The following is a 25,999-nucleotide window of genomic DNA, read 5'->3' as shown; positions in this document are numbered from 1 at the left end:
GGCAGATACCTTAAACTACAGAAGTTACCTAAAATAGTCCCCAAAACTTGCATTAGCCGAAGATAAAAATTGTAGAAGGAAATCATTTCTCATCCAAACACAAGGTCTACTACAGCTTTCCCATCAGGAAAATTCAAGGCATTTCTGCACTACCATATAACGTCTATTTGTTATATAACAATGTAATTCTGGTCAAATTACTTTTTACAGATCAATAGAACCAAATAAATTTTAATTAAATCTCACCAATTGTCAATTCTACCTCTCAGTCTGCCAAATAAAGAAATTAAAAATAGTGAGTACTACATCTGCTCCTTCTCCAGTCATAGTAAACTGTTCACTCTCCACAGTACATCCTCCTCGTTAGCTTCAAAAAGCATTGAATTATTAATGAATATTTTGGGAGAAAGACGTTTTTTCATGTTTAATGATATCTCACAGAGGAAGCATTTTATAACGGTAAAAAATGTACCCTGGAGGGAAATATTTTCTTAATATCTTATTATCCTAAGTTCATTACTGCAGTAAAAGGCCATCTCTATCCTCAAGCAATATCACATAAGCATCATCTTTGTAATTTATGAAACATCTAGTTATCCAAAATAATTTTTAGTTCATTAGAAATATTGTTACTGACTTTTCAATAAGCACACTATACTGGAAAGGAAGCTTAGGGTTTTCCATCAAATAAAGGTGATAAGATACTTACTTTTCTGTCTGGCCAATTATATTTTGCAAATATTGTATCATATGTGTCCACAGCTCCATCAGTAATCAACATTATGGCTTGGCTGCAAATACTTCCTTGTCCTGTGTGATTGAACTGTGAAAGAAAACAATCATTTCATTACAGCACATTCCTGTTACACAAAAATAGACAGGATTGCATTGGATAAACATGGTTCTTGTCAAATCTCCAACATTCTTAGAATTAGGTGAAAAAGCCTCAATTTGAAAACATTTTATCATAGATATTATGTTCTTACTGAATTGTAAGTTCAACTGTGCAACAGAATCAGGAATCTACAAGGAATTTATCCCCCTTTTACCAGCTCGAAAAATAAGAAATGTACATAAACATAGCACTTCCCCAAACCAGAAGTGTATTCCTCATGTTGGATAGATAATATGTATTGATGCATCTACAAAGGGTTTTCTTTGATTTAAATATAATTTTAAAAGAACAAGCTACACAAAAAGAAGAAATGAATGACTGATAAGTTTACCGCAAAGCACAGAAGATACACCACTTGGAGACACATATAAATATTCATATGGTATTCATATTCACTCAGGATTACATTCCATATGTTATTTTTCATAAAATGTTTATCTGGGAGAACCAAGTTAATATTTATATATTCTCAGACTCTACTATTACTCAAAATAAATACATGTAAGTAATTCAAGCTGCTGAACAACTGTACTTGAACACAGGTACTTAGAAATCACAGATCGTTTGGAGTATGCGAAGAAAGTTACATCATTCCACAAATGGGATTTTCTCCTGGTCAAAGAGCAAATAAACTGGACTGAGGTATAACAAACTTGACTCTGGAGGTGGTATCTTAATTTTGAAGCCACGTGTCTCCATTTTCTCTCATGGCAGAATAGGTTCTTATTTGTCTGTGTATTATATTCGAGGAGTTTAAGTGAAACACCTGCCTACTAGCAAAAAAAAAAAAAGTTGGAAAATTATTTTTAATGCCTCTGTATGAACACTAAAAAAAAAAATTCTGTGAAAAAAATCAATAAACCGATGCATTACACACAACTCTCTTTAGACTGGGCTAACATTCTCATACATGTTAATGAATGAACAATCTCTGTTTGTTCCCTTCTATGCAGTTTAGAGGTATATTACCAACTCTGAGGTCAGACAAGGCCACATCATACCACCGTTCTCTTCGTATGGAGAAAGCCAAGTAATAATAACCCTGTCCCACCTCACCAGGCTATTTGTGGTGAATAGTGCCCAAAGAAAGGTAATCCCATTTGAAAAATAGTTTTTTAAATTTAAAGGTGAATTATCTTGCAGGAACTCTGAGTGCTTCTGGATTCAACAAAATTTCTTCAGAGTACTCTAGTTTGATTTGGCTAGCAACTACCCTGTGTCTCAGGTTTCTACAGTCTATTTGTCCTTACATATTTGTTGTTCTTCCCAAAACTCTAAACCTCTTTTTTCTAGAAAAAAGATCTTAACTTCTAAAAATGTCGTTCTTGCAGAAATGCCTGCAGTAAGAAAGGACAGTGAGTTCCAGCAGTACTCTGTCCCATTTTCTCCTGCCTTTATACTTCTAAAGGTGAGCAATCACATCCACAAATAGTCAACAAATCATTTATATCATCTGCAGCTCTCCTCTAGATCTGTTTCCTTTTGATCAAACAAGAACCTCAGCAAACAGTAGCAGAAACATGTTAAAGGGAAACCAATGTGGGTTTACAGAGTTAGCTAGGTTCTAGTGACTGCCTGTGTGAAAACTCTTCTCTGTGATCCCTGCAAGGCATTCTATCCTTAAAATTCTTCAGTCATGACAGTTCTTCCAGTCTTAACCAGAATTATTAAAGCAGGATTCCTTAATTAGTATCTTAGATTCAATATTTTCTCATAGAAATGAAATTACCTTGTCAAGGGATATATTGCTCCTAATATGGACAATGTCTTTTGAAAGAGACAAGGTATATTAAAAGGGAAATTAATGGACAGGGAATGCCTTCATATATTTATTTTAAAACATCATCCTGCATGCATCTGCATTATTCTATGTAGTTACCTGTTCGAATATTTTGAAGAATGAGATTAAATTCAAATGCTTTGATGAGTACTATCTTCTCATATTTGTCTAAAACTTTAATTTTATTGAATAGCAAGAGTGATGAAAGTGTTTTACATAATAATAACAATGACAAGGGCCTTATGATGAACTACAATTAACTCAGTGATTCATCAGTTAGCAGCAAAAATTTCAATGCATCCTGACATTTACAGCGTTTGGTTGTGATTAACAGTCTTTGAAATGTCACAGAATTTTATTTAATTGGCTGTGATTTTTTTAAAGGTAATCACTGCAAAGACCACATTTGTCACCAAAAGAGATAATTGCAGTTGTCACATGACATAGTAGGTGCCTAACCACTGTACCAAGCACTTCTATATTCTTATACTGTATAATGAACACCACACGAACTGATGATTGGAAAGAATTTCGAAGTAGATTTTTAAATGTGCTTTTCAAAAACATCAGTATCAACCATCTTTAAGTCTTAATAACCTAGGAAACCACTGAAAGGTAATTGGAAGGCAAAATTAAGTGAGTTTAATTAATGTAACCCCTGAACCATTCTAATATCTAACCAGAGTCTTAATAAACTATTTCTGTAAAACAAGGGCTTTTCTTTTTTTCTTTTCTCCCTCCTCCTCCTCCCCACCACCACTCCCAGGATTTTTGAGGGTTTTTTTGCGGGGGGTGGGGGGAGGGGAGGTTGTTTAGTTTGGTTTTGCGTAGGTTTTTGGGTGGTGGTGGTTGTTTTGGGGTTTTTTTGGTTGTAGTTTTTGGTGGGGGTTTTTTGTTTGTTTTCGGGTTTTTTTGTGTTTTGGTTTGGTTTTTGTTGGTGGGGTTTTGGTGGTTTGTTTTGGTGGTTTTTTTTTTTTTTTCTTCCTTACATCCCTCCCTTTTTTTTTTTTTTTTAATGTAGGCGAGACGTCCTTAGCTAACCTATAGTTCAAAAGAGTAGATTTCTGGCCCATAAAGGTCACATCCTGTAGACAAAGTGGAAAAAGGTTAGCTGTACTCTTTTACGGAGAGATTAAGTAGCTTTTACTGGCCTAGGTTGCTTAATAGAAGCTCCCAGAAACTTTGCCAGTATTCCTGTATATAATGGAAAAGATTTTTATGTTGTCAGTTCTGGAAGTATATATGCAAGAAGGCTTGAAGCTATTTTACTCCCTTTTATAGTATAAATAGAAAGATTCATTAGTCGCTCTACCTTGAATAGATCTGAACATACATATAAGCACGATCCATTGTGACCTTACAGGTCCAGAGATTCTCACTCGGCTACTATTAAATATATGGGACGTCAGTTCCATTTATTTTCAAACCCACCCTTTTTATCTAATGAGATTTTTATACCACATTCATCATTATAGCTTCAGTTGCCTCAAAAATTTTAAACTGAAACAGAAAATCATCTCAGGTAATCTTGATCACTGTCTGTACTATTTCTTTTCATTTTACATAGAATTGGAAAACTAGTATAGAACATCTTTTGTACTAAGGCTGTTTGCTATTTACTGTCATGCATCTGTTTCCTCAGACTAAGTGCTCATAATGGGATTCTTAAACCCTTCACACAACCAACCTAAAGTGTTCTTTAATTCATGCAGCTTTTCCCACTGTCACATTTGGCACATACCACATGAAGGAACAAGTTCCACTCTGCCTGGGTGACCACATAGGCAGTGTGGGTGGAGGAAGAACCTCATCCTTTCATCTTAGGATTTGATGCCCAGAAAATAACTGATCAATATTGTGCTTCAAGATGAATACAAAGTAATTGGAACAATTAGTTAATCCATGATCCTACGGTGTAAAGGCAGGCACACTTGTCAAGTCAAATCCCTTAGAGAATATTTTGGTTTGAGGTCTCATCAGCAAGGTACATCCTTCAATCAAAAGTTAGTTTGCTACTCACTTTAGATGACATTTTCTTTTTCCAGCAGACTGCGAGATTTTAATTTCACCACCACCACCACAAATATACTTAAGGAAACACTTAAAAACATTTTAATAAATATAAGCTCTGATGAAAAAAGGGTAAAGGCAGAAGAAAAGGAAAAAGACCAGGGGGAAGGTGGGGAGGAAGGAAAAAGGGAATTTGTTTGTTGTATTTCTGACTGAAACACTTGTTTTCAAAACAACCCTGGTAAACATGAGAATAATAGTTCCTAAAAACATGTTGGCATAGCTCAATCTTTACTCTATCATCTGTTAACTAATTGTGACTAGTTTCTCTATATTCTTGGTATCCAATTGAGGTCAGTTAGGATGCATTTTAATTCTAAAGGTACATGATTTTAAGACATGGGAACCACTAAGACTAGATAAGCTGAAAAATAGATGGCCTGGGAAATGCTAGGCAAAAACTGAAACACAACTGTTTTCATGACCTGAAGAAAACTTAAGTAAGAATATGCCTAAATTTCATCTTTATCAAAAGTAAAAATGTAATTAAAAATAAATGTTTTTCCAGCTTTCTTTACTAATCCTTACTAAGTTTAGTTGTAGTATGCTGAGTTTCACTCAATTTGTAGAAAGGAATTAAGTCCCTGGAACTTTTACACTGAAAGAAATGTATCTCAGTTTAAAGGAGAGACACTGTAGATTTTAAAGTGGTGCCTCTTTTCCGAGCTGTACTTTGACAAGAGAGAGAGGGTGAACCAATTTCTAATCAATGTATCCCAGACAACACTTCAAGGCATTGTTCAAACCGAGAATGATAAAGCAAACTAGTACTAGATCTGAACTATCAAGCAGAAAGACAGAGGGTGTAAATTGCCAGCCCAAAGCACAGGCTCTGCTGTAACACACCCCTACAGATCACACTCATAGCATTTATTTGGAGCCCATAGGCATAGAATTTATAAATTTCTTAGAAACAGGCTATCATGGAAGAATACCAGAAGGCCAGTTTGGCTCACTAAGGGATACTCTGAACAAGTTAGAGGTTTAAATAATATGAACAAGGAGTTGATTTATTTATTTTTGAAAGCTTGTCTCTAACCATTGTAAATTCCTTTTTTATCTTTAAGCTGACATATATATATGCACACACACACATAAATATATATTTATTTTTCTGGATAAGACATGTGATTATCTCTCAAGGACAAGTTGTTCTTAGAAAGAAACACATAGTAGATTTACTTGAAAGTAAGTAACAATCAAATATTTGATGGTGCATTATATTTTCATTGGCTTGCTCCTTCGTACTAATTCTTTCATTACTACTACTGTTCATTTTCTCCTTTCTTTCCTTGCTTTTTACAATACACATTCTGAAGAAAGTATATCTATAGTCAGCTGAATCAAAATATTGCTAAAATTGTCCTTTGCTGACAGTCCAACGTTAGCTTTGCAGAAATGACACAGGAAAAAAAAAAATCTCTGAACTACACTACAGAAAATTATTTCATGATAACCACTAAGGCTGATGTGCACCTTTTGTTAGGAAAAGCATTTCAGACAAAGACAATGGGTCTGATTTTAATTAAAATATCCTTTAAAGGACAATTTCATGGACATCTAAGAAGGCTACAAAGATTTTATGTGGAGTTTGGGAGTGAAACTATATGCTCTGCACTAGATTATCTCCCTTATCATGTTCATCTTCTAGAGACTGCATTCCTGTTTCTAGACATTATTCACAGGAATGTTATCAGAAAGCTGGCCTCATGTTTTTTTCAGATAAATAGTTAATACCTCCGAGTTGGTTAGACAGAGCTTTACATATTTCCCTCAACCTTAGAATATTACAGAAGTACAAAATTGTTCAAATAACTTATTTTATATAAGCTACAAGATATTGCCATGCCAGAAGTCAAACCAATGAACAATCATTTCATGACATTAGTAAGTGTGTGTTCTCGAGTTTATGAATATACAAATTCCTGTCATTGCTAAAACATTAGCCCTTTCAAAGAAAAAAAAGGAACAATCTAAACTGAGAAATTTGCATGTTACCCCAGTATACATTAGAGTATACAGCCACACCTAGAAAAGATAATTAAACCTTATTTAATGTACACGTGTATGTGCTAACTGTGCATAGACACAAAATACATTAATATAAAATATATACATATAAGAATGTAAGTACATTAGTCTTTCATTATATAGATTATATTATATATTATCTTGTTCTATAGATAATATTTTAATATCACAATTTTGAGTGACTTCTAAATTATTATCTTAACATTGACAGTAATTGCTGAATAGCAAGAAAGGTGTCAGCAGCATAAATATCCAAAGCATTAACTTACTTCATTGAGCATGTTGAAAGCTTCATTTAAAGCAATGTCCAGCATTCCAATCCCTTTTGCAAAAAGTTTGTCAAGGTGTTCCCTAAAGTGCTGAAACACAAACAAGGTTTTATTTGTCAGTATGTTGTTACAACGTACATGTTGAGATCAATGATTAGAGATTTCTGAATTCTTCTTTAGACATACTTCTTAAGCTTAAATGACTGCGTACACTAATTCATAAATCAAAGCAATTCCTGGCTAACTCTTTTGATGTCATACTAAACTGAAGATGTGTTAGAACAATAATGAGAAGGTATTGCGAGATACGTTTTTGGCTAGCTATTCAATCAAATTGTTTTCCTTTAGTTTTTGTTTGTTTGGGTTTCTATTTAGGGATATCCATATCTTCTTTTCATTTTGTATAGTAGTTTTTATATTATTTCTAACTATTCAAGCTTCTAAATTTTGGGGATCTGCTACTTAATGAAAATAATTCTTTCTGAAATTTAGCTTTGAGATTCTATTTTTTGTATGATCCCTCCCTAAAAGATGGTAGACCCTCATCATTAGGCCATTGCAGTTTAAATGCAGTTTATCAATGCCAATATAATATTTAGATCGATAAAGAACTACTCTACACAAGAAAGAAGACAGGGCTAACCACTTGCTAGCTAAATGTGACTACCTTCAGTATCTCCGTTTTAAGTCTTAATTCTGTTCCCGAGAACACAGGCAAAACCTTGCACGAGTTGGACTGGTGTGTAACAGTCAGTAAAAGGAAAACTTTTATTTATCAATCCATTGTTCTTAAAGCATTATTTACAGGCCAGAAAACCAAATCAAACTAATTATATTGGTAGAAGATTTAAAGTATTGCTGTCCCTTGAATAGTGCCTTTCATATTTTTACAAGTAATAACAAAGCCAAAACTAAATACAAAATACCCAAATTTCAATAAATGCATCAATCTATATTTTTTAATCTAAATGTTCATTTCAAAGTATCTCTGAAATTTAGGTCTAAATTGACCAAAAGCCACATTGGCATATTCTTGACTTCAACTAACATGGCCTGAAAACTCAGAGTGGCAACATAAAGATGGGAGTTTCCCAATCAAGGGCTACTTCAACTGTCAGCAGCACATCACCGTGCATTTTCCATATTTCTTGCAAAAGACAATAACTGACCAGCAGTCAGGCTCAGAGACTACTGACTTCAGTACTCAGGGAGACTTTAATACATATGGCCATCAGCCCATATACAAAAGGATTAACTAAAGCACAGGATGGCTACAGTCCTTAAAGCTTTCAGAAAACATAATTTTTTCATGAAATATGTAAACTTCATATGAATTTAAAATTTTTCATTGAATTTCTTCAAAAACTAAAATATATCAGTTTTATATGTACCTGGTATTTTTAAACAGAGGGTGTTGTTAACAGAAAGCAAGAGGTTTACTATTGTTTCATCAATGTCAAAAACAATTTCCTAACATCGAAGCTGTGCATTGACCAGACATTTTCAAGCTGCTGAGGCAGCCTTATGCTCACAGCCCATCTAATCCAGATACACAGAACTAAGGTTAGTTCAAAGTTAGCACAGATGCTTCCCTATTAACACAGGGATCTGCCACAAAAGAGGAGTTCTCTGAAAAATCAATAAAGCCAAATTTTTTTAATGGGAAATAAGTTTTTAATCTTACCTTTTCATAAATCAGGTATGTTAGGATTAATGTTTATTGTAAATTCTGTTTCTCTTTGGGATACATTACTGCTTCATAATTAAAGTAGAATTATTTTTGGTATTAAAAACCATAATCATTTATAAAATCCCTGAATGTTTCAGAGACAAGCGCTGTGGAATGTTTATTACAATGCATATACGTGATCAAGTATGAACATATTGCATAAACAGATTAGCAAAAATTACTAGTAAATGGTGTCATCTCTAGTGTATAATTCAGTTCATGTGCTCCATCAGGAGAACCAACGTTTTTCTCTTGCCATAGCTATATATATATATATAAACAGAGGTTCTGAAAAATACACAGTTGACATATGAAAAAATATAATAGCAATGTTTGTTTGATACAAAATAGTAAAAATGTTAAAAATCGATTTCATGCACTATGAATTTTAACAAATCAATGTTTTCTGCCTCCAGGCTTCAGGGTGAATAGATGCTACAAGGTGGTTCAGCAAAAAGATTAACTAACTAAAATGCATGTGTGGTTTGGTCTTTGTCCAGAAGGGGTTTGCTTTTTCTCTGTCTTGCTTTTGGTTTTTTGAGAATTTCAAAACAATGTTCACTGGAGAGGAAAAAAAAAAAAAAAAAAGAAAACAACCACCACATGCAACATGCAAATTACTTTCTTTGTTTGCTTTTTTATCATACCAGATGCCTTGGATGTGTGGCATTAATTGGATCCATTCCAAAAGAAATCATGTTTCAAAGTGAAGGCAACACAAAGAACAGCTTCCTCAGATTGTTAACTCTAGATCTAGCTGAGGCTGTTTATTATTAAACAATCAAAATGTACGGCTGTACTTTCACAGAGCCTGGGGTTTTTACCTTCTTGAAGAACGGTACCTTATTCAGACTCCAAAGGGTATACTATTGACACAACTACTATCTGTCCTGCTGTAGTTTTAAGGACAATTTATAAGGAGGGAGGAAAAAAAAAAAAAAAAGTCCAAACACTCATTTTTCCTATTTTACATGTCTAGTTAATATAGCAATGCCCTGGAAATCATCCTATAGTGCTTCCTTTATTACTGGAAATGGCATTTCTAAAAGCACTGTATTCTTTGCGTATCGCAAAACCAAAGTTCGGAATTAGTATGCTCCTCAAATTTTCTCTACAGCTTGCTCACACGTATTCCAAACTGCCACTCAATAATTTCACCTCTGTACAAATCCACTGCAAAACATAACAGTACATTCCAGCCTTACTAGTAGTGGAAAAGTGTCAGGGCAGGACATCAACCATTGAAACACCAATTTAAAGAAAAAGAGTAAGTGATTTTGGAATGAAGGAAACACCTCAATTCCACTTTCAATAACTTTCAGAAATCAAACAGATCCCAAAAAAAAGAAGTGGCCTGCTCTTAATGAGTCAAAAAGCATCTTTCAATCTTTGTATCTTAAATAGCTTTTTAGTAATAAACTGCACAAGTTCATTTCAGCTATTGGAGCCCTTACAGATTAATTCTGGATTTCCTAGGGTTTGAGTTGGGTATCTGTCCGACTGTGTGCACAAACATTCACATGCAACTGTATGCCTAATTTCCATGTGCAATTACCAAAGTGTGCAATATCTAATTGTGGACTCAAACGCCAAATTGACATGCATAATCTTGGTAATTCTGAATGCAAATTAGGCACACAATTATGACAATCAGCCTCTGATGTCTGATTACAAAATTATAGGGCCAGAGCTCAACAGAAGAAGTTGCATCTTTTTGCAGTGAGGAAGCACGGACATGTTCAGCTGTGGCGCTATCTGACCCATTTAGAAGTGGCTGAAAAACATAAGAAGAGAATGAGGATACAAAAGCACTTGGTGCATGTCAGGGGACACAAGGTCTTTGCATGCATCTACAAGGGTTCAAACCAGATCAGCGATGCATATACTTGGTTTTGTACCCTTGTGTGCTGCTGATTTGGGCTGTTTATAAATTCTATCCACTGTTAAAACCAGAAAGCCACAGTGATCCTAACATCTGATAATAATCCATGTATACAAATCAAAAAAGTACTCTCTTCCTTCTCTTTTTAAACTGTGTAATGTTTGTTAAGAACCTCTAAGTCAGAAACAAAACAACAAATACGTGTGATGGACCTAGAATCAGGAAATGGTTTCTTGTCCTAGGTGTAGTTACAAATATGCCTATTTGAAGAACAGGGTATATTGACATGTTTTCCAAAGACAAAAAACAATAGTCACATGCTTCATTCTGATTAAAAATCAGGTGGCCCAACTTGACTTGGACTATTTCAGAATTTAAATGGAGAACATCATAAAGATTTTTAATGGTCTTCATATTCTGTATTTCATGGAACAGTTTTACAGTACATTAAAATCACAACACTTGCATATGGCTTTGGCATTACTGAACAAGGCAATATATTTATGACCATTTATTATGATTGTACTTGGACTTTCTCTTATAATGAGTTGGTTTAAAGTATTTTTTGGTACATGCAGGTATATTTACTTTTTCTAACCTCACATCTTAACAGCTGTAGGGATTTTTGATGATTCTTGGTTAGACAATTGCATTAAATTTTCAGATTTCAGGAATTAGGGTAAAATTGTCTGGCAAAATATGATAGCAAGTCACATTTCTCTTAGTTCTTCTTTAAAGTTCCTCCTTTTGATTTATTAGGGTTTAATAGTTAATAAATTTAAATATTTCAAGTTAAGTAAATTATTTCAACAATAGTGTGCTTGGGAGATGACGTGTGATTTTGCAAAGTTTGGAACATAGAATTTAAGGAGATAGAGGGAGCTATCTGGTGCAGGCGAGAATCTGATCCTCCTTTCCTATTTGCAGCTCATTGCAGGCAATTTAAAGAGTCTTCTGACATCAAGGCCAGAAAACTGCAAAAACTGAATGTTTCCTTCATGGCAGAAGCTTCCAACACAGTGGTTTAACTCATAGTAAAGGTGAATAATAATTTACTGATTTGGAGGCAATTCATAAGAAATTGAGGCATTTCTTTTCACTGGTCTCTTCTCTTACAGGCTGTTCTAATGGCTTCACAAGGTTTACTCCCAGAGATTACGAAAGGTGACTGCTATCTGTCACAACAAGATGACAAATTTTTACATTCTGGAAGCGAACAGAACCTGGTCATACTGCTAACAAATGAGAAAGATACGCGTGTCTGTGCAACAGTCAGGAAAATCTTTTGGCTACCATTACAATAACATGATGTTACTCTATAACCTTCAAGGTTTTACCCTTTTTAAACAAGAAACAGAAAGGAGAAGAAAAAAGTATAGCCATCTTCATTTCATATCTGAGGAAACAAACACATCTGAGAGCAAGTAACGATACACTAAAGCAGAGAGCTGATTTCCAATTCTTGAATGTCAGGTACGCGTTGTAACCACCATGCCACTACAACACATAAAAAAAAAGAGCAGACAAGTTGCCAGCTAATGTGATCCCTAATGTCTGTCATCCATGTTTTGATGTAGCTTCTTTTGCAAACATTTTCAGAATTTCACTGATGTGTGTGGTGTGCCTGGGTCAAGTTTTAATTGGCACACAGTCTAGAAGACTTCACGGGCTGTTTTAATGCATCTTAACACGAAGACATCACCTAAAGCCTCACAAAGAGAGATCACAGCCTGCTATACCTTAAACCACATCCTTCCAGAGTGCCTTTATATTCTATTTCTCTAGCACTGACAAGTTGGAAGTACACTGGCAGTGAGTTTACTGTTGTAAAATTCTAGCCAAATCGAGTCCCTATCTCTTATTTTCCTGCTTACCTAGCTAAACCAGCCTCTTATTTTTCTCTTTTTTCTCCTGTTTTATGGCTTCCAAATTAATTATGTCCAACTTCCTATTTATACAGTTTTCAGAATCTTTATTATAACAAAAAGAGTTTTGATTTCCTTCTTGTTAAGGCATTATGCTACACATTATTCCCAGCACTCTGTACAGATAGATTTCATTATAGCTTACTTGTGATTCCCAAAAATAAGTAACACGTATGAGGAGTAGGAATACCCAAATAAGATGGGTTTACAGGACCATGGATTCAAGTCTAAGCATACATGAATAAAGCATTTTCCACTGATTCCAAAGTAGGAAGTAATAGGTCACAACTAATACGTGCATCAGAGTTTATACAGTTACACTAGAAAACTATGAGATTTGCTATCAATTGTCTGATGAGGATGAGCTTCGTAAAGGAAAGCATTGTTAAAGGATTCAAAATTCTTTCGGATTTCCCTATCATTATTAGTGCAAGTCTCTGCTACTTCCGGTATTAGTTCCCATACTCATCCACGCATGCTATAACTCCAAATGTTCCCAAGACATGTTTGGCAAAGATTTATCAGATTTGTGAAGATGAACTACATCAGTGCATAAATCAATAATAAAAGCAACAATCAGGAGGCACATGTGTGAGGTGGGAGAGTGATGTTTACTGATGTGTCACAGGGAAGTTTACCCACATGTACTAAGAGCTGATAAATATGCATTCACAGCTGTAAAATGCATTTGAAACCTCATCCCATTTAAAATCCGTTGCCAAGGCAGATATAGGTTAGCTTGCTGGTGATTATTATCCAGCCACTTGTGTTCCCTTGCACATTGTGTTGGTAGACTGGACTTTTTTCTGGAAAACAATCCTGAAAGCAATACTGAACAAAGAGCTCAAGATTCAATATACTCAGATTTAAAACAAATTCTTGTTAAGTAAATTGGTTGCCTGGGGCTGCAATAGGAAACTTCAGACTAGATTTCAGTGGTCTGGGGCTAGCTGAAAGTTATGGAGGTCTATAATGTCTAGCCAGCTTAAAAAAAAAAAAAAAAAAATTTGACTGAGACTTTCTGTTGGCTTTTTGGGCTTTTTTTAACAGCTAAGCAATGCAGTCAACGATCTTTTTTGGAGATATGACAGAGATGGATAGATAAATATACACCTAAGTAATTTGCTTAAATAACATTCAATATGCAAAATTTGTATTTACCAACCTTTTACTGGCAATTTCATTCAGCTTCAGTGCTGAATCAGTCTTATGGTTCTTTAATCTGGTAATTGCATACAAAAATAAAATCTCATTGGAAGTTATACACTACATCTGTCTATTTTTGTCATTCTAATTTATGCAGGGGTAAGTTCTTGATTTAGGTTGGAGTTACTGTGCCTATCTGTGCATCTAGAAGATGATATATTTCATCTGGAAACATTTACAGAGAAATGTCCTCAACCCATATATAGTACATTAAAACAACATATAAAAGAGGAATGTATATTGTAATATTGTTACTTTAAATCTGGAGTTACATTAAATCAGATTGTCATCCGATTCCTTTGGGGTAGGTAAATTGTAACGTGGAGTTTCTCAAAGATGAGAACCTTTTGGCCCAAGAAAACTAGTATTAAAATAGGCAGTACCACATGTTTGTAATTTGTGGAGAAAGTGCAGACGATGACAGAACAGTGTCTGAACTATTTCCCACTCTTTTTTAAATTTGTGTATAGCAAATTGATACACTTCAAGGTAGCAGCTGTTTAATGCTAATGCCAAATTATAAATTAGTCTGGTAAAATTCAAATATATGTTACATATTTTATATTACTAAACCACATTTAGGATCACAGATTAATTTCAACCTCATTCATGCAACCCAATGTAATTCTAGATTTAATCTCTGTAATAAACAAAACTTGAAGCAAGTTTTGCAAATTAGGGATAACAAACCATGCAGGTGTTTGCCAACACAAAAATTTTATCACAAGTGCCAGCCTATGAAACGTTTTAGAAATAACTGGACACAACTTCATGTCTACCAAGTCACCTGAAATAATAATTATTCTTAAAACAAATTATTATATTCTCCTATTGTAAAAATGAAAGCAGAAACACTATTTGTTTGAAGAAAACTAGTACTGGGATGCCTACTTTGTTTCTTAGTAAAATTGGTGGCACATATATTAACACCACTCACATCACTGTCATATATGAAACTTTAAGTTTGTCTTTTATAAATACATAAACCAGACTTGATTCAATAAGTTTTCTCAAACTGACCATGCTTTTTGAAGTTGTATCTGACAGCAACTGAAGGTGCAATTAGATCCTCACTGCTCTGAAAGGTACATTTAATGTAAGTTTTTACAGAAAAACAGAAATTTCTACAAGTTTTGATCAAGTGTTTAAATATATATTAGCACCACTTCCTTGTAGATTGTTGCTAGAAGTAAAAAAATTAAGGTAGATGAAGATTTACAACTCTAGACAGCATTATCATGCTGTTCTTGCAGCTGGTAGGGAACAGGTTTAGGCATTTAGAATCATTGCAAACCCATTTTCTCCAGCCTTCATTCCTTTCCCTTAATAAAAATAATATGTTCAATGTTTAAATGCTTAATTATATTTAACCTATTTGATGTCCTTTAATAATCTGTAGTGCACCACACAGATATTTCTTAGTGCTTTAATCAAGGAGCAATCTTGATCAAGTAACCCCTACAGGTATGATGAGGCTTGTTAAAGAAAAATCTGTACCAATCTTCACAACATGAATATGGCTAAATTGAAAGTTGCAAAGGTAAAAGTATTCATGCTATGTTTTCTTTTCTAAGTGCTCTCTTTACCTAACACAATGCAGGATCAAGAATCTTTGGGTCACTTGGGCCCCTATATCATACAACTTAACAAATACAGCCAACTTGTCATCGCTTACTAAAATGTCTGCAAGAAGAAAGATGTAAAATATTAACTACAGGCATAGGAAAGTAATAATTAGCTAAAGATGCAACCAGAATACAGATTGCACATTGCAGAGGAAATGAATGCAGTTTCATCAATAATAACTGGGCTGTCATTCAAAAAGAAATGCAACTTCCTTGCACGCTACGCACTTTGTACAGATTCACTCTAGCGTCAGGCCCACATTCCTACCCAAAAGACAGAGAGAGAAAATGGCACGGCAGCAGGGGAGACACATTTCTCAAGACAGATCATCACCACAGAGTGGATATCATCGGGTTACAACACTTTAAATGCCTTTTTCATTCCTTAATAAGAGTGTTTTTTTCTTTTTTAGGTACGTGGTTCCCACACTGTGATCCAGAAAATAATGGTGAGTGGTCTAGAGCCAACGTGTGGAACCAAGACAGTTTACAATACTGTTTCTCTCCCAAAAAATGAAGAGATGTGGAGGGGAAGGGAAAAAAAAAAAAAACACAGGGGAAGGAAAAAAAAAAAAAAGGCAAGAGTCACACTGTTTGACTGAGAAAATGTGTAAAACAGACCAAACAGCTGCTTGCCTTTTTTTTTTTTTTCCCTTTCAAGACTAATTGGATTTTCTGAAAGTCTGGTTCTTTGGAAGCCTGCTACACTCCCTGCACATTATGGAGAAGAATTTCTCTACCCCACCCCTGACTGTCAAAGAGTGTATGTTCATTTGCTACCATAGTAATCCCATTGAATATTCAGCACCAACGACATTAAGAAGCCCTCATTTCCCAGGCTGCTCTAAGCCCTAAGGCTGAAGCAGCTTCCTGTAGCCTACCAGGAAAAAAAAAACAAAAAAAAACCAAAAACACACAACACCCCACCAAGCACACCCACATCCTTTACTCCATTCCCTGAAGATGCTCCCAGGTTTCATCTTACCTCCCAGGCTCTGCATGGGAACAGAATAGGCTCTGGATGTAGTCCAACTGCCTAAGGCAGCAGAGTGCTGCGGGTGGCAAACCAAACTTTTTCCCTTATGCTTATGCCTATTCCCTTAATTCCCTACGACTTGGAAAGCCAGGCTGGCTGCTACTGCAGCTGTGCTAGAGCTCAGCGTGAGCAGGGCAGTGCCTGTGCTGGCAGGAGAGGACCCTCTCAGCCAGAGCAAACACCCCAGTCACCTCTCCCAAAAAAGACAGCCTCATCACCCCCCAAGTCCAGACCTGGCACATATAATTTAACCCTATTTATTCTGCTGAGAAAGCGGTTTGCCCTTTAGCTCAGTACAAATGATGTGTGACAAGGATAGCTTAATCTTCTAAATCTGCTCTTCTGTTTGTTTTGTTGAAGTTTAGAGATTAAAGAAAACTCGATTCAAAGACAGACATACAGCATGTTCAAGTGACATCCTCAGAGTAAAAAGATTCCATTTGAAAACATCTGAGCCTTATATAAAGACAGCAAAATAGTTTTTCAATAAATACTTTCAGGACAAATGTAGACTAGGGTACTCATCCTGTGAAAGCAATTTTTATTTGGAGTTATGGAAACAGCTGCTTTCCTCGTGAGATAAAAAGCTCCAGTCAAACATTGCCAAGTAATTTCTTATCTCTGCTTCTAAGAATTGTGTTTATTTGCTGTATGGGATGTTAGAGGAACCTAGCAAGATGCAGTGAGCAAGAACTGGGGTGGGCATCTGTGCATGTGATGGTGGGGCTTTTTTTTTTTAACAGGGTTATTTAATGGGATTTTTCTTATATTGGCACTCATGTCTTCTGATTTAATAATAATTAAAAAAACCCACACCACAAACAACAACAAAAAAAACCCAGAGAGAAACACAGTGCCAAAATGATAGAAATTAAAGTTTACTCAGCATAAATTTAGAGCTTGGTAAAACTGCATTCATGTATGCTTCCAGCAACAAATGCCGCATTAAGAAATACCTGCCCTTAAAAAGGTCAGGTGTATACACATAACTATAAAAAAAGAGTGGTAGATTGAGATGTTCAAAATTCAATCCCTGCAATCATCAGCAACATAAGTCTCCTTGTTCCACATAAGGGAAACTATAGCAATATGAAATACCATTACAGCCATGTGTAATTGTTTCTGTTTAAAGTTAGCATGTGGGAATAGATATTTACTAGCTAAAGAAAAAGTGTTCTAAAGTATTTTAAAATGCTTGCATTTATTTTGGTGCTAATAGAGCTTACAGTGTAGTAACAGACGCGGTCATCCCTGTTCCCATTCAAGTGAGGAGAATATTTGACATTAAGAGATAAATAATAGAAATTTCTGGAAAGAATATATAGTAACAATTGCAGATCTAGGTTGGATTTCCCAAAAATCAGGCATATGTATACACCTATAAACTAAAAAATAGCCTATATTTTAAAACATTGTTGGTCAATCACTTGCTCTACTTCACCAATAAAGAAACATGTGGTTATATGTTGATAATGTCTGTTTAAAAAAAAAAACCACCAACAACATACATATTACAGCATTTGTCATGATATTTTTCTTGTTTCAGTTTTATCATTTAATAAATAAAAGAAAGCTCTGTTATTACCAATGAACATGGAAAGGAGTATTTACTTTGTAAGACTGGTTGAGAAAGTATAATTCCATTGAATTTCCGCTGATATTACAATGGACACTTGGCAATCACACCGAAGATAACTACAGGAAAAGCCTGGTATATCTGTCAGACTCACAGAAATAAACGTAACAGCCCAAATGATTGAGTTCTTATGATGAGTTTGAAAACACAGCTAAATTGATCAGTCTTGACTGCTTTTGGAATGTGTATAGTAACAACATTAAGAACTCTTTTTTTCTATGGAACTGACCAAAACACTATGAATTCAAAAGAAACACTTCCAGAAAATTCTGTGAGTTTTTGATCAGATCCCCAGGTAATCTGGCTGTATATTCAAGTCACACAGTATCAGATCTTACAACAATATCAGACAATTCAGAAAGTTATTAGTAACTATGAATTCAGAAGGTTGATAAGGGGATTATTCATTTAGGATCAAGTGGTTGTCCATCTCCTTGATAAACTTTACTTTATACTATGAGCTGTGCTCAGGACAATTGCACATTTGAGCCTACAGTGTTTAGGCAAATGAATTGTTAACTTCATTACACAAAGTAGAATAATAATAATAACAACATACATATTCACAGAATTTAAGAAAAAAAATAAAGATTGACAAAGCCATAGTATATAATGATACGTGGAATTATTACATACTACCTATTCTCAGGTTTATTCTCTAGTTCTGGCCTTTCAAGGAAAGAACAATAAATGGCTCACTCATATGAATAACATGAAAAAACAGTCATATTTAGTTATTCTCCAAAACCTTGTCTGTGTTATTCAACATATAGGCAAAATAAAGCTCAAAGTGATTCCAAAAAAATGAACAAAATAACTTGAAATTATATTGAAGCTGACTCCGAAGAAGAAAATATGAAGTTGTACTTTGCTATTTTGAGTAGTTGAGCACTGTTCATAAAACCAGAGCATCATCTGCGTAGCATGAAAACTTTTTGATCAATTAAATTAAACCAAATCTGACATGAAGTAACATATGGGTGTATGGTAATCTGCATTTTGATCGGTTGCAGTGCGATGGAAAGGTTAACAGTAGGATTAATTCCAGACAGTACATCTGGGCAATATCTGAATCTTTAGTTTTAAGTCTATAAGTTGCACAGCTTTCATATGGTTTGTTAGATGCACCCACAATAAAGCACTCATTGAGAAAACTGCCTCACAGTTCACAAATAACGGTCTTCAATGCTAAATGATTAGAAACAATTCATGTCATTCCACAAAGTGTCCAAATGATACTTCTATAATCTAAGAATAACCAATAGAGAACAAGTACGTTAAGGAAGCAGCCCATGAAGAATAGTCCATGTAGAACGTAGGTGTGTGTATATGTAGGTAAAATTTAAATACCTCATGTGAATAATACAATGGAAAACAGTTCAGCATAACAAGATTCAATTCATTTTGTCTTGGTATGCAAAAGAAGAATTAACATCAACACACTTAGAAGTGTGTTTTCAGAGCTGTTTTCTACTTCCTGTAACATCTCATTGACTTCTTCTGCAAAAATGAACTACCACACTGAATATTAAGTACAATTCAGCGCTGAGCTAAAATTCTTCTGATTTACCTCTAATAAAAAAGGAGAGAGAATTATTTAAAGAATGATGCAAGACTGCTGCTCTCTCTAGACATAAGCAAGACCCAGTATAGTTAGACAAGTCACTAAGAAGAGAGGAATCTTTAGCCAGGAAGTACTAAGATAACACAGATGGCTTATTTTAGCAGGCCTTTCCCACTACAAGAAATACAGGACTTTTCAACTATCTTATTTTGTAATTTCACATGGCATAAACAATCTTACCATACCACCATAAGTAGCGTGATGCTTGCACAGAGCAATTGCATTTGGATGGCAGACAAACTAAACTTCAAGCTGCAGATTCATACTGCAATCTCCCTTCAAATAAAACTTTCACTGAAATCACTGTGATGTTTTTCCTGAAAAATGCCACTTCAACAGAACTTGAATCGAACCCACAGAATGATTACATTATTAGACACACGTGTTTAGAATGGTATCATTTTTCATCCATATAGCATTTTATTTGGTTATATTTGTTGTGAGATTTTTTTTTTTCAATGTGAGTGTTATTTTGACTTGATAATGCAATCTCTTCCTCAGCAATTTTTGGTAATAGAATGATAGTTCTATTTAAAACAACTGAAGTATTTTACTTAAAATTAATACTAAACTTTTCTATTAATTTTATTCTATCAAATTGACTAGAAGGTTGTTTCTTTTTCTTCTTACTGAGTCACATAAGACTCCTCTGAAATGGCAGAAGAAGAATAATTAATAAATTCTAATAATGGGATGCATTGTACTAGGAAAAGATCATTATAGCACATAGTTAAGCACTGCATCCTATCTCTCTGCTGTTTTGCTACTTTCATGCCTTACCTCTTTGTTGGCTCTGTCTGCTTGAACTAATGTTCCATTCAGACACGGCTCTACATAGTGAAGTTCTTCATTATACTATAGAGAGAAATAAAAAGTATGATTAAAAATTTAATTAAAAGCTTTGAAAGATACAATTTAATTTAATGATTTAGAACTACAGTGAAACATGCACATAAAGCAAGAACAAAAGCATTAGTTTCATTTTTCAAAACTTGCTGTGGCATTTTTTTTCCTTTCACATTATTCTTAATGTTTCAGAGGTTTATACTTCTTAAAAGGAACATTTAATTGAATGGATGCCCACACTAGGGCGGAGTTCTTGGGTACCATATACACTAGCTGGCATAAATATGTTTCTGGATAGTATTAAGAGGTCATGTTTGATAGATCAGAGTCAGAACTCCCAATTGTTTGCTGCATAAAAAAGGTCTTGACAAATATGTAAGGCACTGGCTAATATTTTGGAAGGTTAATAATGGAACAACTAAGCCAAAAAGTCTGTTAGCTTGAATCAATTCTGAGTACGTTTGACAACGATCAGAATTTCAGTCAAGCGGAGTAGCTTATTATACACTAAGTCATAAAGCTGTGACACACCTTTAACAAATTATCTGCTTATCTTGCAAGGTGTAAGTCAGTCAGATAGCCCAGTCCTATTTTCAGAAGCATCTTACGCATTAAAAGAAACTGTCTCATCTGCGGTCAGTAGATCTTGCAGACTAATGGATGCTTAAGTCACTTGATTGAAAATTAGACTTGATAGTTTAAATCTTTTAAACTTTTCAACACACGTCAAATTAACACAGAAGTACCTTCAAAAACTCTACATTAGTTGTCTAGATAGAGTTTAAACTTAGTTCCTCCTCTCATTAATTTAATCTACTCTAGAATTTATCACAGAACAAACTATAAGGCCTCTGCATTTAGACTTTAAGCAGTTTCACCCTTTCATAGGTATTAAAGTGAATTAAAATATCCATAGTAAACAATAAAAGACAACATACATTAAATCAAGTCAAAAATAATCAGGAAAAACATTTCCTTAGATTAATACATGCATTTACTCCCTTCTTCCTCCAACTCAGTGGGAATAAAAAAGCCTTACAATGACTGACTACAGAATGCTGCTTAGACACTGTTCTCTCTCACTACCAATTCTCACTATGTCTGCCTGTAGCTCTGAATTTGTTCTCCTCTCACTGTTCTGCACTCCTTTCTCTACACATATATCTAACCACAGACCCTGCAACCCGTTCCAGTGTGGACAACTGTCATCATCACCACAGCGCAATACTCACCACTCCTAATTACATATTTACTGTTGCACTGGGAAAATTGTTTAATGTGAACTGCATCAATTACCTGTACAGAATCTGATTATTTAGGAAGGATGAAAACTAAGTTTATCCATAATCTAATATTCTGTATGACTACAAGGATTCTAAAGATGACACTACACAGAAACCATTTATAATGGACCTATACTACTGAGTTTTGATTAATAAACACTTTTAATAAATTTTTCTAAAATGATGTGACTAAAGCATTAAAATTAATCTAATATTCTTGCCTCAGTTAATATTTGGTTAATTTAATGTAGAGTTTACATTTTTATAAAAGCATTTAAAAAATTTCCGCATTCGGCAAAATTACTTATGTTGTGATAATAATGTTAATTTAATGCATGATTTGGAATTATACTTCAAAGTGAATTAGCAAAATATGCCCTTCTCTTGTTGTTTCAGCCATCTCTGTTCATGCATCAGTGATACGACTTTTTTTCAACAATTTCAATATAGGCAGCACAAAATCACTCTTGCATTTCAACAAGTTTTTGCAATTCAGTCACCTAGTCCATCAATTTCAAATAGATTTTGCAACAACCTACCCATGAAAGCTAAAACAAAAGCTAACATTACCCTTTTATGTTTATTCTCCGGAAAGACCTGCACCGAATTCTGCTTTCTGCTATATATACATATCACGTTAGTAGTATATTTAGTGAAAAATTAAATGGATACAAAACAACCCAGCTAATGTGCTAGTGGCTCTTGGGTTTTGGCCTTGGCTGGTCTGTTGGGTGGGTTTTTTGGATGTGGTTTGTTTGGAGGTTTTTTGTGTGTGTGGGAGGGAGGGTGTTGGTTTTGTTTGTTTGTTTTTGTGGTTTTTGCTATCCTACTCCATATAAGTGTTAACTGTGTTTTTAACAATGTTAGTATGTAGTGACCATAACTCCCATTACAGTTAATGAGAATCCTAAACATCTTTTTGCGTCTGGAGTACTGAAACATGTAACAACCACCTGAAAAGCAAATTGAAAAGCTTTTAAAACTTTTTGTACAGCGAAATATTGTTAAGGGCAAATAAAAAACTACCAAACTTGATGACAACAAATTTTGCACAAATCCTTTTCAGACTTCACTTGTTCATCTGCTAAGGTCTGTAACTTTACTTTAAAAAAAACACTTCTCCTATTCCTACATCATTCCTATTAACTGTCACATCTACTGATAAACATAGAGATTATGCACCAAAAAAATTGCTGGTCAAATATCTTAATCATTACTTAGTTGAAACATTCAACTTAAAACAGTTATTTAGATTATAGTTCATCACAACTTTTTTTTTTTTATACAGTATGTAACTATCTCTTTCTACTACATGAGATTCTGTTAATTACACAATTATAAAAGGAGATTAATATGAAAAATATTCTGAACTAACTGCTTACTATCTATTTAAAAAAAACCCAACAGTAAATGCACATATACTTCAAGTATATATACTTCAATCTCCATACAATCTCAATGGTGTCACTGGTGTCATTTTAGTACACAAAGAGCAAAATAAGGCCCAAATTCTTCTTAACATTAAAGAGTTTGAAAACATTTTTACAATTTATGTGTATGATAAAACCACATATTTATAGAGTATTAGCAAAAGAATATCAGCAAGAGAGAATTTATAAAACCACCGATTCATCCTCCCTCTCCCCCTCCATGAGCCAAATCATAGTTTTGATGTCAGTTTTGGACTTGTTAAAGCCATCCTTAACTACACAATTAAACCCATTGCTCTTAAATACTATATCCTCTTTTCACACGTTTAAAACATGTACCTGTACTGTGGAAAATTAAGCAGCATACACAAATAACAGGAACTATCAATGATCTAATTTATCACTGTTAAAAAGCACGAGTAGCACCTCTGCACGTCTCACACAAACGAACACAGATTTCAGATTCACACTGAGGAAAGCTTGAAGAGCGAGAAGCTACGTTGGCATTTTATCATGCCATACAAGCTTCAGCAAAAGCTAAGATCTAGTTCTGTGAATTCTTACATATTAACCATTTAGCAATTTGCAATGTATTGAAGAAGCTGTGAGGGGAAAAAGAGGAAGGGGACACCCCATAGTTAAAAATTAGGGTAACATAGAAAAGCTCAGGCAAACTACAACACAGATTACTATTCCTTGGAGCCTCCAAACTCCAGAGAATTTGAGAGGTGTCAGACTGCAATTCATATAAAAAAAAAGTTTAAAAACTGTCACTGGAAGAAGTTTGCATTGGAAAAATCAGAGTGTCTGTCCAATTGGCTCAGATGTCATTTTCTATCCATCACCTGCCTGAAGCATTTTTCAAGTTAATTGCGTGGTGTAAAACATGACAGATAGCAACAAATGATGGAAGAAAAAAAGGAAGAAAAATCCAGAGACACTCACAGCGATTATATTGAAGAAGTCGTCATCTCCAAGAGTATCCAAAATAGATGAAACTGTCTGTTTTGCAATAGTCAAGCGAAGCCCTTTCATACTGCCACTGACATCAACTAAAATTACCACATCTTTTGGAGAAGTTGCTGCCTGGATGTACCTAAGACAAAAGACAAAATATCTTGTTCTTTTAAATACTGAACTTTTCTTCCTTTCAAATTTCTTAAACACTGGAGTCATCTAATGCCTACCATTTTCTATTTCTGCAGTCAAATGCAATGACCCCATTCTCATCAGGTTCCCATTTAATTCCTGTTAAAAAAAAAAAAGCACACATAAAAAGATTAAATTACATCATTTTCACAATACCGGTTCAAAAGGTATCTGTGGCATTGGGGCAAAGTAGGACTTTATGGAATTTCACACTTAAATTCAACAGGCAATGGTATTATAAGATAGGAAATGATGGAAAAATAATTTAATAAAATAGGGCCGTCATAACCAATATTTTTTCCTCCGTCCTTTTTTAGCCTATTGTATGGTGAAAACCCCTTCAGACCTACTGTGTTTATCATACTACTGTTGCTCAAGTATGGTCATACTTGGTCATTGGTGCTGGCAAGCTTTGTCATGCTTGCCAAGTCCTTTTCAAACCCTGAGCACTTATTACCCCTAACTGACTTCAACAGGTCCTGATGTACTAACTGCCTCACTCACAGGTCATACACTTCATGTTTTGTTCACAGGAAAGGTACTGTCTTTGACAGGGCAAACCTCCCTGCTTTTTACACCTGTTTTCTAACACACAACAAGAAATAGCCTTTAAAATAATGAGTAACATTTTTCTACCCTTGAAATATCATGGAGCTTGAGAACTGAAATCTAAAACTAACACAGATGTAGTAGCCATTACTTTCAGTCACTTTCAGATATATAGGTGTATAGTGAACTTGCTCACATTAAACTCAAGATTAAAAAAAAAAATGGGCTGCTGAATCATGTCAGTTAAAGGAACAGTTCCCACTATGGGCCTATGTAGTAAATTTGGTATGCAATTAAACATACACATTAGTACATAAAAATATATATTTTAACTTATTTCTATAGAAATAATATCAGTAATCTAAAGGAACTTTATTACAACTGGTGTGAAAGCAAACTAAAAAGTTTTTGAAATCTTTAAAGATGTCAGGTTAAGTGGACGTCTAAAAATGGAACAATAAAATACAATTAAGTCTTACTGTATGCATTGATAGAGCATATTATCTAAGTTCAATACTATGTGAAGGGTTTAACCCTTTTGCTTTCCCTCACAGTCTGCTGAGAAGTTATTTTGCATATGTGTGCACCCAAATCGGAATATATACGAGTACATGAGTTACCTTGGAAGCATCACCTCCAAATGAAAATTGGTACAGAAAACTCAGAATGTTGTAAATGCTGATTAGAAATCTCTCTCCAAAAACTAGATAAACTTAAACCAAGCCTTCAACTACCTGTGAAAATAATGTTTTGTGACAATTCTGAGTGGAAATTTGCAAACATAACTTTCTTTATTCTAAGAACCTAAGAATTCTAAGAATTCTTTATTCTATTTCTTTATTCTTCTTACCTGGATATTGTCTGAAAAATCCTTTGGCACTTCCAAAGTATTGCCAGATGAGAGAAGGGTCACGATCAAAATTATCAACAAACACCTTATTTAAAGACTCTGACCAATAAACTCCATTTACAATAGCCGGATCTGGGGAAAACAAAACAAAACAAAACATTTAACAGAGAAAAGTAATTTTCCC

The 25,999-nt window shown here is 34.5% G+C and overlaps 1 protein-coding gene across 1 annotated transcript; it reads right to left on the bottom strand.

Moving 5' to 3' along the window:
- Window positions 1-709: 709 nt before the first annotated feature.
- Window positions 710-25,947, bottom strand: LOC104506987 (voltage-dependent calcium channel subunit alpha-2/delta-3-like; the record flags this gene model as incomplete). Its single annotated transcript, XM_010148140.1, has 6 exons — window positions 710-823; window positions 7,046-7,135; window positions 20,489-20,563; window positions 24,213-24,363; window positions 24,455-24,515; window positions 25,816-25,947. Coding segments are annotated over 6 exons (623 nt in total), but the record flags the coding sequence as incomplete, so codon positions are not given.
- Window positions 25,948-25,999: the final 52 nt, after the last annotated feature.

The sequence above is a fragment of the Eurypyga helias genome, unplaced genomic scaffold, assembly GCF_000690775.1.
Source record: "Eurypyga helias isolate BGI_N326 unplaced genomic scaffold, ASM69077v1 scaffold12120, whole genome shotgun sequence".
NCBI classification, from domain to species: domain Eukaryota; kingdom Metazoa; phylum Chordata; class Aves; order Eurypygiformes; family Eurypygidae; genus Eurypyga; species Eurypyga helias.
This window is presented reverse-complemented; position numbering and strand designations above follow the sequence as displayed.